Here is a 16,063-nt window from a genome sequence, read left to right on the forward strand (position 1 = left end):
TGTGTTGGCATATTAAAGTGGGGTTCTTTCATCTGGCAAAACCATCTTTTTCACAAAATAGATTTCTCGTTTTCCCCTGCCTTGCTTACTAGCCTGTTTTTATATAAAGAAACGTGCATATTTTTAACTCCTTTTCCATTTTCTCATGCAACTGAAGACTCAAACTTTCTCTTCAGAATCTGTATATATCACTCTCTGTAAGTTTATGTAATTTCTTCACTTTCTAATTTAGCTTTTCCAAGCGCCTCTTTCTCTGAAATCTATCTGTTTGATCCCTCTCCTGGGCATCATGATTAGCTGTCTTTGATCCAGTGACTTTTTGGCATTCATCTTCATGTTAATTAGCTCTTTTATTGCACATGCTCGGTAAGCCCTTGGGCACTGAACCACCTGTAGACCCTGCAATTATTCTGTAAAAGTACCCTGTTGGTCAGCCTGTGTCCTTTCCACCCTCTCCTCTGCCAAGCAGAACCTCAGATAATGGATAGCTCCCCATTGTTATACAGTCTTTTTATATTTTTGCAGTCTGTCAGAAAAAATGAAAAGAGGGGAATGTATATAAAAAAAAAGATTTGTGAGAGGTTTTTCACATAGAGGGAATTTAGTGTGCTCTCACCTTTCTCACAAACACTGTCAGGCAAAGGTGTATGTACTGAAAGCTAGAATTTGAAACAGCACACAGCTGATAGTATCCCATTCTAATGATATGGATCTTTAATCCTATCAATGATCTTGACTTTGACCAGTGTGACAGGGGAAGAATAGGGACACTTGCTCTGTGTGTAAGTGTCTGATTGTAAATGTGCACAGTATGTGTCAGACTGAAGGGTGTGATGTCTTCAAGGCCAGACATGTGCATGTGGGTGTCTGAAACTCTTTTCTTGTCCGTTGCCTTTTTTCACATTCACTCTTTTCCTTTCCCATGTCCTCTCTGTTTGTCCACAGACAACATGGTGGACCAGACTAAGGTGGAAACAAGCCAGGCGAAGGCAAACGAGCTGGAGAAAAAGGTGAAATGTGAACAAGTTAATTAACATTTAAGAGCCGTAATGCATACACATCAATACCTGCAACGACAGCATGTCATACACACAGACACATTTTCCCACCAACCAAGAAGTACACACACTCCTACAATTATAAAGACAAGTCATACATATTGTAAAGGGCAACATCACAACAATAGACACAGTGGTATCATACTGAATTCTTTGTGACCATTTTCTGGCTGACAAGGGACAACAAATGTGAAAAAGCATGCAAAAGAGGGTGACTAGGAGAATGAGCACACATATCTGGAAGCAAATACTCTTTAAGGGAGACACACACACACACACACACACACACATACACACACATACAGAAATTGACTCAAGGGGATACATGCCTTGATTGCAGTGTGCTGCTACCCTGATGTTTCTGTCCTAGTGACAAGATAATTACAAAGAGGGAGCTGAAACTAGCCTTCATTCAGGCACCCGGAAAGACACACACACACTCTCTCCCATTGGATCATATCCATTGAATGCATGCACACCCACACAGTAGACATTACATGAGCACACTTAACTCACATTAATTCTCGTTGACCGCACACACCCGCCATATTGCTGGTTGTGTATGATGGGGTAATTGTAGGCAGTCTCTTTGGCAGGAATTAGGGATGAGGCTGTCAGGGTGCTGACAGCGAGAGTAACCAATCTGCTGTCTGCAAATGAAACAGCCATGCATTTCAGTGTGTTCACGGATTCATCCGTTTACAAACACTCATTCTGTGTGTCAAGTGCCCTAGAAGAAAAATCCTTGAAAATTTATGAAAGTGAGAAAATTAAAATTGCTGTAAATGGAAGTGAGAAGTGAGCTCATACAAGGGCACTGAAGCATCCTAACTCATAATTGACACTAATTTGCAGTGTAAATTATACAATGAAAGTGAAAGCACTAGACAGCAGGGAATGGCTTCTACAGGTCTTACAGATATGATTACTGTCACAGCATTAAGAGCTTGTGCATGCAAACACACTTTGCCACAGGGTTGGTATTAGTGCAATGTACTTCTCTTCTATAATCCTTATAAATGAATTGCTTTTAAAAATGATTTGGCATTTGTGGTACTTATTTTCATAGAGGAAACCTGATTTTGATCACTTTTGTATTCTCACATTACTGCTGATGTCCGAGCTAAGAAGAGAATATTTGAAAACAGTTGTAATTGTAAATGATGGTACAGTCCTATCCAAACAAGGCAGGCCTCCTATCCAGAGGAAGGGATTTGATAATTAGATGGATATGGCTCTTAGGGGTGATCATCATAAATATAAGTTGTCCAAAATTAGCTTAATATCATTACATAAGCATAAAGATCACTTCTTTCACAACAATGCCAAAGTATCTGTCCTTCCTTAGAAAAGAAAAGGCCCTTGAGATGTTTCCTCTTGAAATTGATCACCCAATAAAACTTGTAGATCACCAAAACGTCAATCAAGAACTTTTTGTTTTTTTGTTCTGCATTCTGTATATATTCAATTACTCTGAGTCTGACACCCTTTATGACCCTTTACATGTGTGTTAGTTGGATGCGGAGCTGACAGCACGCCACGAGTTGCAGGTGGAGCTAAAGAAACTGGAGGGTGACTATGAGCACAAGCTGCAGGACATGAGCCAAGAGAAGGAACAGCTGGCAACTTCTAAGCTGGAACGAGAAAAGGAGAACCAGGGACTACAACAACAGCTAAGCACTCTGCAACAGCAGGTATACAAACACACACACACACACACACACACACACACACACACACATTTTCATACAAATAGCTCAAATTAAAATTGAAGCTGCTTTCATCTTAACTGAGTTCTGTTTGACTGGATTATTGAGTCAGTAAGATAAAAGAAAAATGTTCTCTCAACTTATTTTTGATATTTAAAGAAATCTTAAAGTTAATGCCTAAATTCACTTAATTAAAAGTGAGTTGGACCCAGAATGACGCTTCCTGAAATCTTTGAGGCAAGTCACCAGTTCAGACTTCATACGGCATTTCTATCATTTCTTAATTGTGACGTTAATATAAAAGAAACAAAACATTTGGACAAAATTTATGAAGATAAAGTCGGATTAATGAATGAGTAGTTTTTAATGTGCTTGCAACCCATAAAACACTAAACTGAAACGTCTGCAAAAGCTGCAGAAATAAAAACATGTGAAAGCTTGAGCGAATACAATATTGCAGAAAGCTTTGCACCAAAAAGTTTTCCAACATCTCTGCACACCCACACAAATGCAGAAGCCCCCTGGCCTAAATGATTTGGCCAACTTTTAGCAAGAAAAGAAAAGATTGTGAAATGAAGCCAAATCCTTTACAGATTAAGAACTCACTAAAAACATGCAGAGTGGGGGAGCCGGAGTATAAAGAGTGACTAAAAGGAGACGAGTGAAGAAGAAAGGGAAGGATGAAGATAGGACAGCAAAAATTAAAAGGCCAAGATACACACATGCAGGGTGTTGTGTGTGTTTGTGTGTGTAAACTCATAAATTAGGGAGGCAAAGATGAGGATTGTTTAGCTGTCAGTGTCCTGCTGCCACACCAGCTGGACTCTGCCTCACAGTGTCACCCCAACTCACCAACACACCAAGTGACCCAGAACAGTCTGCCTCTGTGCATGTGCGCTTACAACAACATGAAGAAGTCACGGTGGACGTGTGTGTCTGTGTTTGCGTGTGTGTGTGTGTATGACTGTCAGTAAATGAACACAGCTTCCAAAATGAGCTTCATCCAATGTGGCTGATGCCAGCAGAGTCATCTTCTCACCAAGCAAAAGCCAAAGACACACACAAACATGCATATGCACACACAGTTGTCATACGCATCAACAACATTAGCAGCCAGCCAGGCAGGCATCTAACAAGCTTCTCGTACTAAGATGGCTCACTTCGTCTGTGTTTGAGGCACTGCCCATCGAAGATTTCTTCACATGTTGAGATCTCTCACTGTCCCTTTGTGTGATGCCGTGCCCATCTCTTCATCTGCTGCCGCGCTAAGAAAGCTTGCCTCAGAGGCCCTTTATGTCTGTTACTCTTCTTTTCATAGTCCGAGGAGACAGCTTAAACAATTTGTTACGTCCCATATACACAAACACTCCTCCACAAAAATACATTCCCTGTTTGTATGTATGGAGGAGCACTCTTCCCTGCACTATACTGTACCACTACACTTCTCTTAACTTCTCCATACCTGCCTGCTTTAAATCACATAATGTACATTCCCATTCAAGCACAAGTCTAGGTTCCTATGCCACTTTTTTGGCTCACTTCAGTTAAGCAGACAGTTTAATGAAGTGCACAGTTTTCTTAAGAACTGTTGCCCAACTTGTGTAAATGCTGAAATAAGTATTTCAATGTTGGAATGAAAGATTGATTTCACCACCACTGCTAATTAAGAAGTTTGTCTTCCTCTTTTAAAACTTTTTTTCTTTTGAATTGGGCTTAAATCCCCCCGCTATGTTTTTGTCTCTGTGCCTTATACTGCATTCTTTCCCCATCTCTCCAAAAACTTAATGCTGCCCAGATTTTAATCCCATTCTATGTCACTCTTCCCCTCTTTTGTTCTGCCGTTTTTTTCTCTACAATCTAATCACTCTGTTGGCACTGCTATTCATTGGTAAGGGTGGATGGCTTTTTCTTAAGAAAATTGATTTTTATTCAAGAAATAAACAACAACTATGTACACCCACGAAATGCTATTATGACAAATGACTGTATTGTGTTTGAAAATGTACAGTTTTATGTCAGGTTATAGATTAATGGATATTTATCCTTTTTCTCTGCAGATTGAAAAGCTTTCTACAGATCTGGAAGAGGCCAAGACTAAAGTTGTTACAGTCACTGTCCCTGTGCCTACATCTGGTTTTCCCCCTCCACCCCCTGCCCCTCCTCTCCCTGGTCAGAATGCGGGTATGCCACCTCCACCCCCACCCCCTCCCCTCCCAGGCCAGACGGGCATGCCTATCCCCCCACCCGCTCCTCCTTTACCGGGTCATGCCGGTATTCCTCCACCTCCTCCTCCACCTCCTTTGCCAGGTATGCCAGGACCTCCACCTCCGCCACCCCTACCTGGCATGCCAATACCGCCACCGCCTCCACCCTTACCTGGAATGGGACCTCCACCACCACCGCCTCTACCTGGGGCTCCTGGTATTCCTCCTCCGCCGCCAGCCCCAGGCATGCCTCCACCCCCACCATTTGGCATGGGGGGCTGGGGTGCCCCTGCTCCACCTCCACTGCCTTTCGGGCTCCAGGCTAAGAAGGAGTACAAGCCAGAGGTCCAGCTGAAGAGAGCCAACTGGAGAAAGGTCAGTCCTCGGATGTATGGTCCGATATCAGCCTACATGTGCCTTTAAAAAAAGAAAAGAAAAGAAAAGTCTCACTTTGAATGCATTTCTTGGTCATCTGTGTTATGAAAACATCAGATCTCAATGAAGGTAAAATTGTGTCTGAGCACATATCAAGTTATTAAATCCTAGTGCATCACAATGTAAACAGTAAAGCATTTAGTATCATAACATAACCGTGGTCTGGTTCAAAATTTCACTTTAAGTTTAACTTAGAGCATTAAGGCAGGCAACAGACTGGAGTTAGTTCACGACAACAACAGTAATAATGACTTTCTTTATAAATCACCTGAATAAATATGACATGATATTAGGCAACACAACAGAAACCCAAACAACAAGGCGAGGCACAACTAAACAATTTAAAGGTACAGTCGCTAAAGATCCATTTTGAAATAGGTTAAAGTGTGATTTGGAGAGAAATGTGAGATGGAGGTATAACAGTGAGATACTGACCTACAGTCACTTGCATGCATGCATATTTCTCATGACTATGTGCCTCATGTTTATCCTCTTCCCTCTCATCTGTGATGGTTTAAACATCAAAACGGCCCTGTGTCTTTCTTTAGCCTAAAGCTACTGTTTAATGGCTTCAGCAGACTTCATCAGCATTTAGCTTCTCTCTCTCTTTCTCTCTCACTCTCTTGGTCTGGTGAGGGTGTTTGACGAGGATGTCACAGAAATTGCTTTTTAATAAGCCTTCTTCTTTTAACTGCGCCGCTGAAAGATAATTAAATTGCTGCCAGAAAGGACAGTATTCTTTTGTAATTTAAATTGACTTTTTTTTCTCTCGCTTGCTCTCATCCTCCTCTTTGCGTGCTCTCTTGCTTTATTTCGTGCTCCTTCAGCTCATCCCCATATCACATTTCCCTTTTCTTTTCTCTGCCTTTTCTGTCCTACATCCACATCCCCGAGGCTTTGTCCATAATGAAAGGCCTGATATCTGTAAATTTACTACCAATGCTTTCTCACTCGCTCTCTCTGTTTCACTTTCTCTCCGTTTCCTTCTCTTTGATGAGAACACTCAGAAAGTGACAGAGAGGAAAACATACTAAGTAAATTGTGCCTTGTGACCAGAATAGACAGAGAGAGAGAGAGAGAGAGAGAACCAAGACAAAGGAACGAATGCAGAGAGAGCTCCTTAGAAAGGTTGTAGGAAAAAAGGATCAGGGAAGCAAAAAAAGGGGAACTCTTTGTATGTCTTTGCTTTTCTGTTTGTGAAGCAGGAGACGCTTTGTGGTAGAGACAGTGTGTGAAGATGAGAGAAAATTACTGCTTCTTTGCTCTTCTCCATTTCCTCTTTATGCCTTGCTTCCTTCACTTACCCCTCTCCCCTCCTTCTATCACCATACCCTGCCTTTTCCATAGACCTGCTTTCTATTTTGTATTATTGACCTCTTTATCTACACAGCTTATTTTGCCATTTTACATAATTGAAACTTAAATAATTCTTAATATGTTGATCTGATAGAAACAAACCATACCTTCTCTATTTTGTCTCCCTCTTTGTTTTTCTTGACATACATCTGACCTTTCCTTTTCTTAGATCGGACCTGAGGACCTCTCAGAGAACAGTTTCTGGACCAAGGCAAAAGAGGACAAATTTGAAAACAATGAGCTTTTTGCCAAACTCACATTGGCCTTCTCCTCTCAGACTAAGAGTGAGTTTTGGGTTTGCATGTTTTTACTAATGCTATTATCATGTTGAGTTTCACCTGATGAGCAAATTCTTTTTTTTCTCACCTCTCCCATGTGCCTCCCCTCTCTCCCTTACTCCATATCTATTTCAATCCTCCTGCTCTGCTCCCATCAGCCTCAAAAGGTAAGAATATCACACACACACACACACACACTTTCATTTAGTTCGTTTTCACATATGCTCTCCAACCTTTCTCACCCTTCGCTTCCTCTGCTTGGAGGACACACAGCGCATTTACATTATTCAGCAACTCTATGTCAAAACAGAATCTCACACAAGTTCATGAATAAACCACCCACACCTGTGTTTGTGTATGTGTTCATCTTCTCAATGTGCTCATGACTTGTTGTGCAGAGATGGCACACTTGCTACTGGGGTGAACTGAATTGGGACTTGGGGACAGAAAGGGAGATGGACAAAGGGAGGTGGGTAGAGGAAGGGATAAGGAGAAGGTCACTGATGTCCTTTGACTAGCCACCTGCTGTCCTGGCACAAAGCGCTGACACACGGGCCTACGCTCACACACGCACACCTGTCCACTTCTATCACCTTGTCCCAGTGTCACTGAGCCTTCTGCTCTAACTCCTCCATATTCATTACATAACCAGGACATCAGGAAATCACAGACAGACAGTGTGTGTGGGTGTGTATAATTCCATGTGACCTTCAGATTCAAGCTCAGTACACATGCACACACAAAGTCTTGCCCATGTCATATGCAGAAACAGAAGTGTGCATGCACACATGGCTGACATTTAACTGACATCAACAGCTTGCATCAGTGTTGGCAGCTGTCCCATCTGCATTCACCTGTATGGCAATTCCTAACGTCCGCCTGTCACTCCTTGATTTGACCCCCTTCCCCACCAGCACCCACGCCTCAACTTTTTATTGGCTGAGACAGCCGCTTGTTCCGGTTGATATCTAATAACCTTTTCTGAGAGCAGACTATGAAGACACCCTGGCCTTTTCATTGCTGTATACCTGCCTGTTAGTCTGTGTCAGTGTGTGTGCGCACACGTGCGAGCGTGTGTGCGCGTGTGTGTGGTTTTAGAGAGAGAGAAGAGGTCTGAACTATGTAGCAGACTCAACATAACCATGGTATCATGTGGTTATCCAGCTACTCAGACTCTAACAAAAGAGATCACATTAAACTGTCACATGATGCTGCTTATTATCTTGATAAGTCAACACAAGGTTTCCATGACCATGTTTTACATGAGGAAAGGGGAGTGGCCGAACATTAAATGTCAATTTGTAGCAGAACTGCATCCTTTACAATGTCAGATCAAACTGCAATACTAGAAAAATTTAAAGTTAACACTTTATCTAAGAAAAGCATCACATGTAGCAGCCTGAATTTGCAAATTAAAGCTTGTTATATCACTGATCTATTAATGGTGCAGGAAAGATTTGACAATAAGTACATCTGTGATGTAAATCAATTCCTTGTTCAGAACTTCTTTTACTGAGAGTTTTAGACGTGTGCTTTTTGCTGAAGCCCCACTGGTGGGAAACATTGTGGACATAGGGAGCAAATAAAAATGAATTCAAAAAACACATTCAAGTTGTGAAAAGGCTTACCTCCCAGAATGATTGGTTCAACAAGTACACGGCTTTAATGATCATTAGGTTTCCATTGTAGGATGATATCGGACGAGTACCAAGAATATGTTTCATGGCTACTGTCACATGCAACATCATACCAGCAAGCTGAAGTGTTTGTCACTCTTTATTACTCTTGTCCTCCTCCTCTCACGATCTGCTCACTGAGCACAGAGACTTCAGGGTCAAGAGAATTGATTGATCAGTAGGTAGGGTTTTGCACGGATTGCTTTTCCAGAACATAACCTTCTCCGGAGCAGGTTAGCTGTGCATCACAAGTGACCATGGTAATGTAAAAAGTGGTTCTTAATTTGTAATCCTAGAATTAACCCTAAAGCTGACTCCCCATTCACCTGCTTCATAGTCCAGACATCTGGTTCTGTGTCCTAATTACTCTGTCTTGCTATCTTTTGAATGTGTTGGTTTGGTAGTTAGAATGAAACATGTCTTTGACACAGAATGAGATTTCATTAAGCTGATTTTAGGCATCTTCTGTTTTTGTGAGTGTGCATTTGTGGTTTAAGCTACACTGTGACTGGTTATGCTAATTTAACCTTCACCTCATGTCGTTCTTTCTCTTTCTAAACACACACTGCTCAAGGCCTAATTCATTCACCTCCTGACCTCTCTCACCTTCTCCTTATCCCTCACCTCTGGGAGCTTCACTCTTCCTCATCCTCCTGTTCCTTTTCCTCTTCGCGCCTCTCATTCCTAGTTACACAGAGAAAGCAGACCAACTCCACACTGAGCCACAGCTGACCCTTCCTGACCCTTTTTCCTCCTCTCCATCAGCTGCCTGGCAGCGCATCTGGGTTGGCATGTACACACACATACACACCCACACTAAAAACAGACGTGCAGGGTGGTAATGTGCTCAGGGCAGGGTCAGAGGTGACCTCTGAGCTTCGGTGGAAGAGCAGAGAGCTGATGGTGGGAGACACGCCCTCTGGCTGTAAATGGCCGTATCCTTTGCTCTTTGTCTATGTACGGTAGTTATTTCTATTTTCGGTCTGTGTATCTCTAGCTATATATGTATCTGTTTCTGTAACCCTTTCCCCTGAAAACAGGGTTGGATTTTCATTTAAGGTCAGAACAGTTGTCTTTAATGCTGCTGTTTTCTACTGCAGAGCATGCAACAAAAAAAACTGGACGGATTACAGAGATATAAACATAAATCATTTTGTGTAAAGAGATACGCCCTAACAAGTTGAGATTTTATGAAATCATACATTGGTGGCCATTTCCATATACCAATGAAGCCGCTATATGACACTTAGCATTAATAAGCATCCATATCAAATCTCCCTAAATGTAATTTTTCTGATGGTTTCAATTTTCCTATTCAAATGAAGTCATGCCTCAGATGTAATTTAACCAGATGTAACTGTACACACAAACAGACATACAACCTTTCCTTCTGCCTGATCACATTGTTGGCAACATGTTTTCATCAGATTTTCAGAGGTAAGGCAATAGTATAACAAATCCAGGCTACTCTTGGACACATATTCCACCTTACTTGATTTATTCCACTCGTTACCTCTCGACTTTTCACCTTTTCCCACTTAAGCTACTTAACTTGCCTTGCAAACTACACCATCTCAGCCAAGGCTGCTGTCAGTAGTGCTGTGCTGCTGAACATCTTGTTCACAAGGATAGACATAGAAAACTAAGCTACCTTCATGGGAAATGAGAAATTTTAAAGTCAGTCAATAAAACAAGCAAGGTTTTCTTATTGAGGATGCAAGCTCTCAAGGTTTTCACAAGGTGCACCACCTCTGGGAGCTGTTTCAGTATATTCTTTCAGACCTGCTGCTGGCTCCGGATAGCAATCTCTCCGTGTAAGAGTGAATCCATCTGTGTGATGTTGATAAACCATATTTTCATTACATGTGTTGAGATTTAAGGTACATTTGTATGATATCCTAGCGCCACTGAAAAGAAAGAAAGGATGTAAGGCTAAATTCGTAGTAAGACTGCCGTTCTAAATTTGGTTCAGCTGATGCCCAGTCTGAGATAATGGCAAACTGTTACACATTACATTTGTACAGTATGAACAGTTTTAAAATTCATAATATGAAATAGATTATTGTAATCTTAAACAACAAGTGGTTTAGATAAGCAGGGAGTAAGTGAAGCAGTTAGTGGCCTGTATTGACTTTCAGACAGTGAGCTTAACTCTTCATTCAGCCTTTAAGCTGCTTGCTAAATATCCTCACATTGAAGGGCTTGTGTCTACTTTTTCATAGGTTAATTTAACGATGAAATAACAAGAGATGTAAAAAAACAGGAGGAAGGAATCCAAACAGGGTTCATTTTAATGCATAGTAGCCAACTTTCCTAAAGGGCAGGAGGACAGTGACAAGGCTACAATTCTAACACTTCTCATTTAATATGGGAATATATATCCTGAACTGTCCTTTTCTCACTTTTTCATCGGTGTGTGATAGCAGGTGCCTTTTGAAGTCAGCACCTCAGATAGCCCAATTAGCAAAAGAAGCAGAGAGAGAGAGAGACACACAAGAAATGGAGCGAGGAGGAGAAGGTGGTTGGATAAAGGAGAGTGAGCAGAGGGAGAGGCTGGGCTTAGGGGAGCGGTGGTGATTAATTTGATTCGGGAAAGAAAAGGAGAGAAAAGGGCCAGGAGCATATATGATTATTAATCCTCATAATGCGAGGATCATTTTCATATCCCAATTCTCCAGCCTTACGCTTTTCTCTCCTCTGTGTCTCAGTCTCTGTCGCTGTGTTTCTGTGATCTGTTGTCATACAAGGACCCAATTCTTCTTTTTACTGGAGATCCCCTGCCATCACATAAAGTTTTTGATGCCTTCTGTATATCCCCGCACAGCGCACACCTACACATGTAACAGCGCCTTCCTGTATCACATTGCTTCCTGTAAAATAGAGACAGTATTATTGCAGATGAGTGCATGTTTGTCAGTGCGAGGATGCCTGTGTGCTGGTGTATGTGCTAGAGAGTGGGTGGTTAAGCTCCGCCACATTTACAAACCAATTATAATAAGCCTTTTGATCTCCCTGTGTTCTGAAGAAATCAATTTCCCTCTCTGTAGGTATGTGTGTCTGTGTGTGTACGTGTATTTGAGTTGAATTTCCTCTTATGTCTGTTCCATTCACTTCCACTTTAATGAGCCACCAATCAGCAAGAAAGTGTTTGTCTGAGTGCGTGCCGCTCTCTGGTTATAGCCCAATCAGTTAAAGGGATGAGATGAAATATGTAATTTATTAGCAATGAAAGACCAAGAGGCATGGACAATTATTTTTTAGTGTTGTTGTTAAGGTCATTGCAACTTCTGCTAAACAGGCTTCACAACATTTTGTTACTGTACACTGTTAGAAGGTCTTTGTCACCTACAGGAAACCATGCAAAGTGTTTATTTGTTTCTCTTCCATCCAGCAAAGGGATTGCAGGAATGCTACAGAAATGTCAGCTCTGTGTGATGTATAGTCACTGGATATTTAAAACCCCTCGGCCATTCATGAGGCACAAGTCATAGACAATACATCATGTGAAAAAGTCATCCAGTTTACTGTCTCTTCTGATTCTGCTGCTGCAGTTGCTTTTCAAGACTTGACAGGTCTAATAAATTACATTTAAGTTATTGTTGAAAATGACCACAGGTGAGAGGAGCAAAGACCCTGTTTCACCTCGACAGTTAGCTGCCTTATTTCTTACACCCGTCTGTCTCCTCCTCCTCCTCCTCCTCCTCATAATCATTCCAGTTTCATAATCCTCCCCCCACAAGCAGCATCTAGAAGTTGTTTGTTTATCACTCTTGGATCCCTCTAGGTCACAGGCAACAAACATTTGTGAGTGGTGCGTGTGTGTTAGTGGGTACTTTTGTGTGTATGATTGTGTATAATTAGGGAGCGTTTTAGATAACAGTTTATGGCATATGCAGACTCAGAGCTGCAGTCTCCTGAGACTCTTTAAAAACTGTACTAATAAAGCACTTAGATGACTAAATGAGGAATGGGCAAGCTGTATTAAGCCATAGGAGTGTTTGTGCGGGCTTGTGCGATTGTGCTAAATTAGTATTGGCTTTGAAAAGCTTGTGTGTGTAATGTGTTTTAACTTTTCTGAGTGTGTGTATTTCTCTGTGTGTATGTTTGTATTTGTGCAGCCCACAGTAACAGGCCTTGTTAATAAACCATGCGGTGCTCAGGCTGGGGATGCAAAAAGAGAAGCAGATTAATGCAAGGGTCACTAATGCTGTAGAGAGAGCTGAGAAAAATATCACACTATTCTTCTATTCTCTCTTATTGGATCCATTTTTCGCTGCAGCCATTCTTCCACTTATATCTGTAATACCTCTTTTCTTGCCCCACCAAGAAATAACTGCAAGATTGTTTACAGTCTGTGTAAAGTGGTATCTGAAAAGTACCTATAGTTCATATATAGACCTGCTTTTCATTTTGAAGGTATAACCTATAAACGATAGAGTTGATGTTTATAGACTGTGTTGATTTGTTTATGTGCACCGGTGCTTAAGTTTAAATCCAAACTATACCTCTTAAGCCCTTAACTGTAGCAGTGCATTAGGTTGGCTTTGCTCGCTATCTAAGCCTCGGTGTGTTATTCTCAGTATGGCAATAGCGAGCGTTCCCTCATTCAATATCTCTTTATGGTTGAGGAACAGCCGAAAATCGCCGCTCATTCATCAGGCCTTATCAGGTTCAAACACATCTGTGTGTGCTTATATTGGCTTCCACTGCCAAATGCAACAGCTCACTCACATGCACAAGCAGAGGCATACTCTTATGCATACACATGTAAGCGGGCTAACACACAGACACACACTTACATGCTTTTGTCCCACACATTCTCTTCATCCCATTCCTCCCTCCATGCCTCCCTCGTTATATTTCTCTCTGCTGTTTTACATGCAAATGAGCTAAGTGTACTCATGCCGGAGCATTACAGCTGTGTGTGCCTAATCTCCTTGCTGCCTTTTCTCTTTCCTGGAGATTATCCTGTTTTTAAACAAAAAAGGCCTTCTTCGCCTCACTCGTCTCCTCTCCCAAATAGCCCCGCCATTCGGTCAGCCAGCAAGCAAGCAAGCACTTCTCTTTTCTCATCCCAACACCATTACCATTTAAATGTTTCTAGTGATATGACAGCTGAGCAGAAACCTAGAGATCCTCAGTGTGTTTGTGTGTGTGTTTGTAATCTTTATGAATGTGAGTGTGTTTAATTGAGGGATTGGATGATAAGCTCAAAAGCTTGTTAAAGATGCAAAATATCCCCAGTTCCGAGGGGCAAAAACAGGAAAAGTGAAGGAAGGCAGTAGGAATGAAGGGATATATGTATGCACACCTACACTCCTTCCTCCCACTCGTCTTTCCTGTTTTGCTCCTCTTGGTCACATCAGCATACTTTTTCTCCCTCGCACTCTCTTCCTCTGTGCTTCCTATATGTATGCATTTTGTGTGTTCGTTCTTAACTGAGTGTTTGCCCATGTCTCAGGTGTCAAAGTGGTCATAAAAGTAGGGGAGTTGCTTTCATTTTTGCATTAAGATGATGAGGAGGAAATGAAGTCATGCTGACATTGTAGTTATGACTAGAAAGCATGTTAATCAGGAGAAAAGAGGAAGATGAGAAGAAAAGAAGAAAGAGTCAAAGTGCACTCTAGATTGACTGTCACTGGCAGCTCTGCCGCCTGGCAGCAACCTCCTCTCTGTTTCTTTTTTGCAATATTAGCTACCTATTCCTGAGGGCATTCCCATGCACATGCACACACACACACACACACAGGAGACTTAGCCGACTTTGATGTCACTGATAGCATACATAAAAGATGGAGCAGTAAAGAGCAACAACTTCAAAGATGGAGTTGACAAGATAGCAGCATTAACCCTCATCTCCCTTCCTCTTCCTCTTCTGTCCCTTGATTTCCTCATCTCTCTTCCCTTATCTCTACCCGATAAAGGGATTCTTATGAAGAGAGACAATGAACAAGGGATGAAACCAGAAAAATGACGGAAGACTGGTAGTGGGGTAGGTGTGTGTGTGTGGAGGGGGGAAGTGACGATAAAGCAAGCTGTAAAATGAGAAAAGGCAAGATTGATGGCAGCAACAGAGGCATTTGAAAGTGTCCTTTAAAGTCCAAAGCTCCTATCTCAGTGGAATTGTTTAACTGTAGCCTTAAGCTGCTACTGATGCGGTGTTAGCTAGCTGGTGAGTTATTAGGGTGCTATTAGACTATCTTCCCCATTATGCTTATGGTGTAGACCATGTCTTCAGGGTTCTCAGACAATCACACATATTAAAACAATCAATTTCATCCAAACTTTGCGAACACTTTCACCAACTTTCTTTAGGTGTGCATTGTCTTGTTTATTTCAATATTTGTGTGCACTGACTATGTGCTCAGCCAGGTTGTGTCTTAACTCTGTATTTGTGTGCTGTAACCTGTTCAGCTTTTATTGCTGCTGCAACATGTCCTCTGGGCTCTAGCTATGCAGCTTTGTTTAATATGAGTAACCCAGTGACATTTACACCTCGAACCGATGGTATTCACAGGGCTTTGTGGGCCAGGCCATGCTCCACTTCCTGACCTTAATCTGCTACCAGTAACTGTGTATCTGTGTGTGTGAGTATGTGGACTGAAATTCACATGTTTATGTGTCACAGATGTGTAGGCACAAATGCTGAGATATGTATGCATTGTTTATGGGAGTACAATAACACTGTGCATTTAAAAAATGCTTCTCATTCTTTTACTGCCGGTCTGCTCCTGTGTTGTGCTCGTAGCTGCCTGTTAGTGTGTGCATTTGCATACTGAAGCCCTTACTCCATTACTCAGTATCTGCATATGTCGTGTTCTGTGAGACGTGGGTTCTGCTTCGCCCTGCAGGCACCTTAATTTTTCACCATGCTGTGTGCTACACTACACTACAAGCATGAAAGTGTACGTCTACACCACCTCCTTCTCTCTCTCTCCCTCCCCTTCTCTCTTCATCTACCTCCCCCAGCCTCATACTCTCCCACAACCACCACCCACCCCTTGCCACACACACACACACACACACACACACACACACACACACACACACACACACACACACACACACACACACACACACACACACACACACCCACACACCCACACCCACTTGCACGCCTAATCAAAGCAAGGAGCGCTCTAGATTAGCACTTGAGAAAACTCCCTAAAGACATTCCTTCATTTTGACCATTTCAGGTACTCTCTCTTTCCTCCCCCTCACCTCCTCCCCCCCTAGCTTTGAATTTTTAACCTCCCCACTGAATAAGAGATGTGGCCGTCCTCGTGGGGAAAAGAAAGTTGGAGGGAGGGCAAGTAATGAAGGGAGAGAGAAGGCGGTGGAGGCAGA

At 42.1% G+C, this 16,063-nt stretch overlaps 1 protein-coding gene across 3 annotated transcripts in view; it reads left to right on the plus strand.

The window, feature by feature from the left end:
- LOC132981932 (protein diaphanous homolog 1-like) overlaps positions 1–16,063 on the plus strand; it is a 96,201-nt gene that overhangs the window by 32,311 nt on the left and 47,827 nt on the right. For all 3 annotated transcript variants that reach the window (XM_061048075.1, XM_061048072.1, XM_061048073.1), the window contains 4 exons: positions 946–1,010; positions 2,573–2,752; positions 4,825–5,346; positions 6,932–7,057. In XM_061048075.1, coding sequence (XP_060904058.1) covers positions 946–1,010; positions 2,573–2,752; positions 4,825–5,346; positions 6,932–7,057 — 893 coding nt within the window. The remainder of the gene's footprint in view (positions 1–945; positions 1,011–2,572; positions 2,753–4,824; positions 5,347–6,931; positions 7,058–16,063) is intronic.

Source organism: Labrus mixtus, chromosome 10, assembly GCF_963584025.1.
Source record: "Labrus mixtus chromosome 10, fLabMix1.1, whole genome shotgun sequence".
NCBI lineage: Eukaryota > Metazoa > Chordata > Actinopteri > Labriformes > Labridae > Labrus > Labrus mixtus.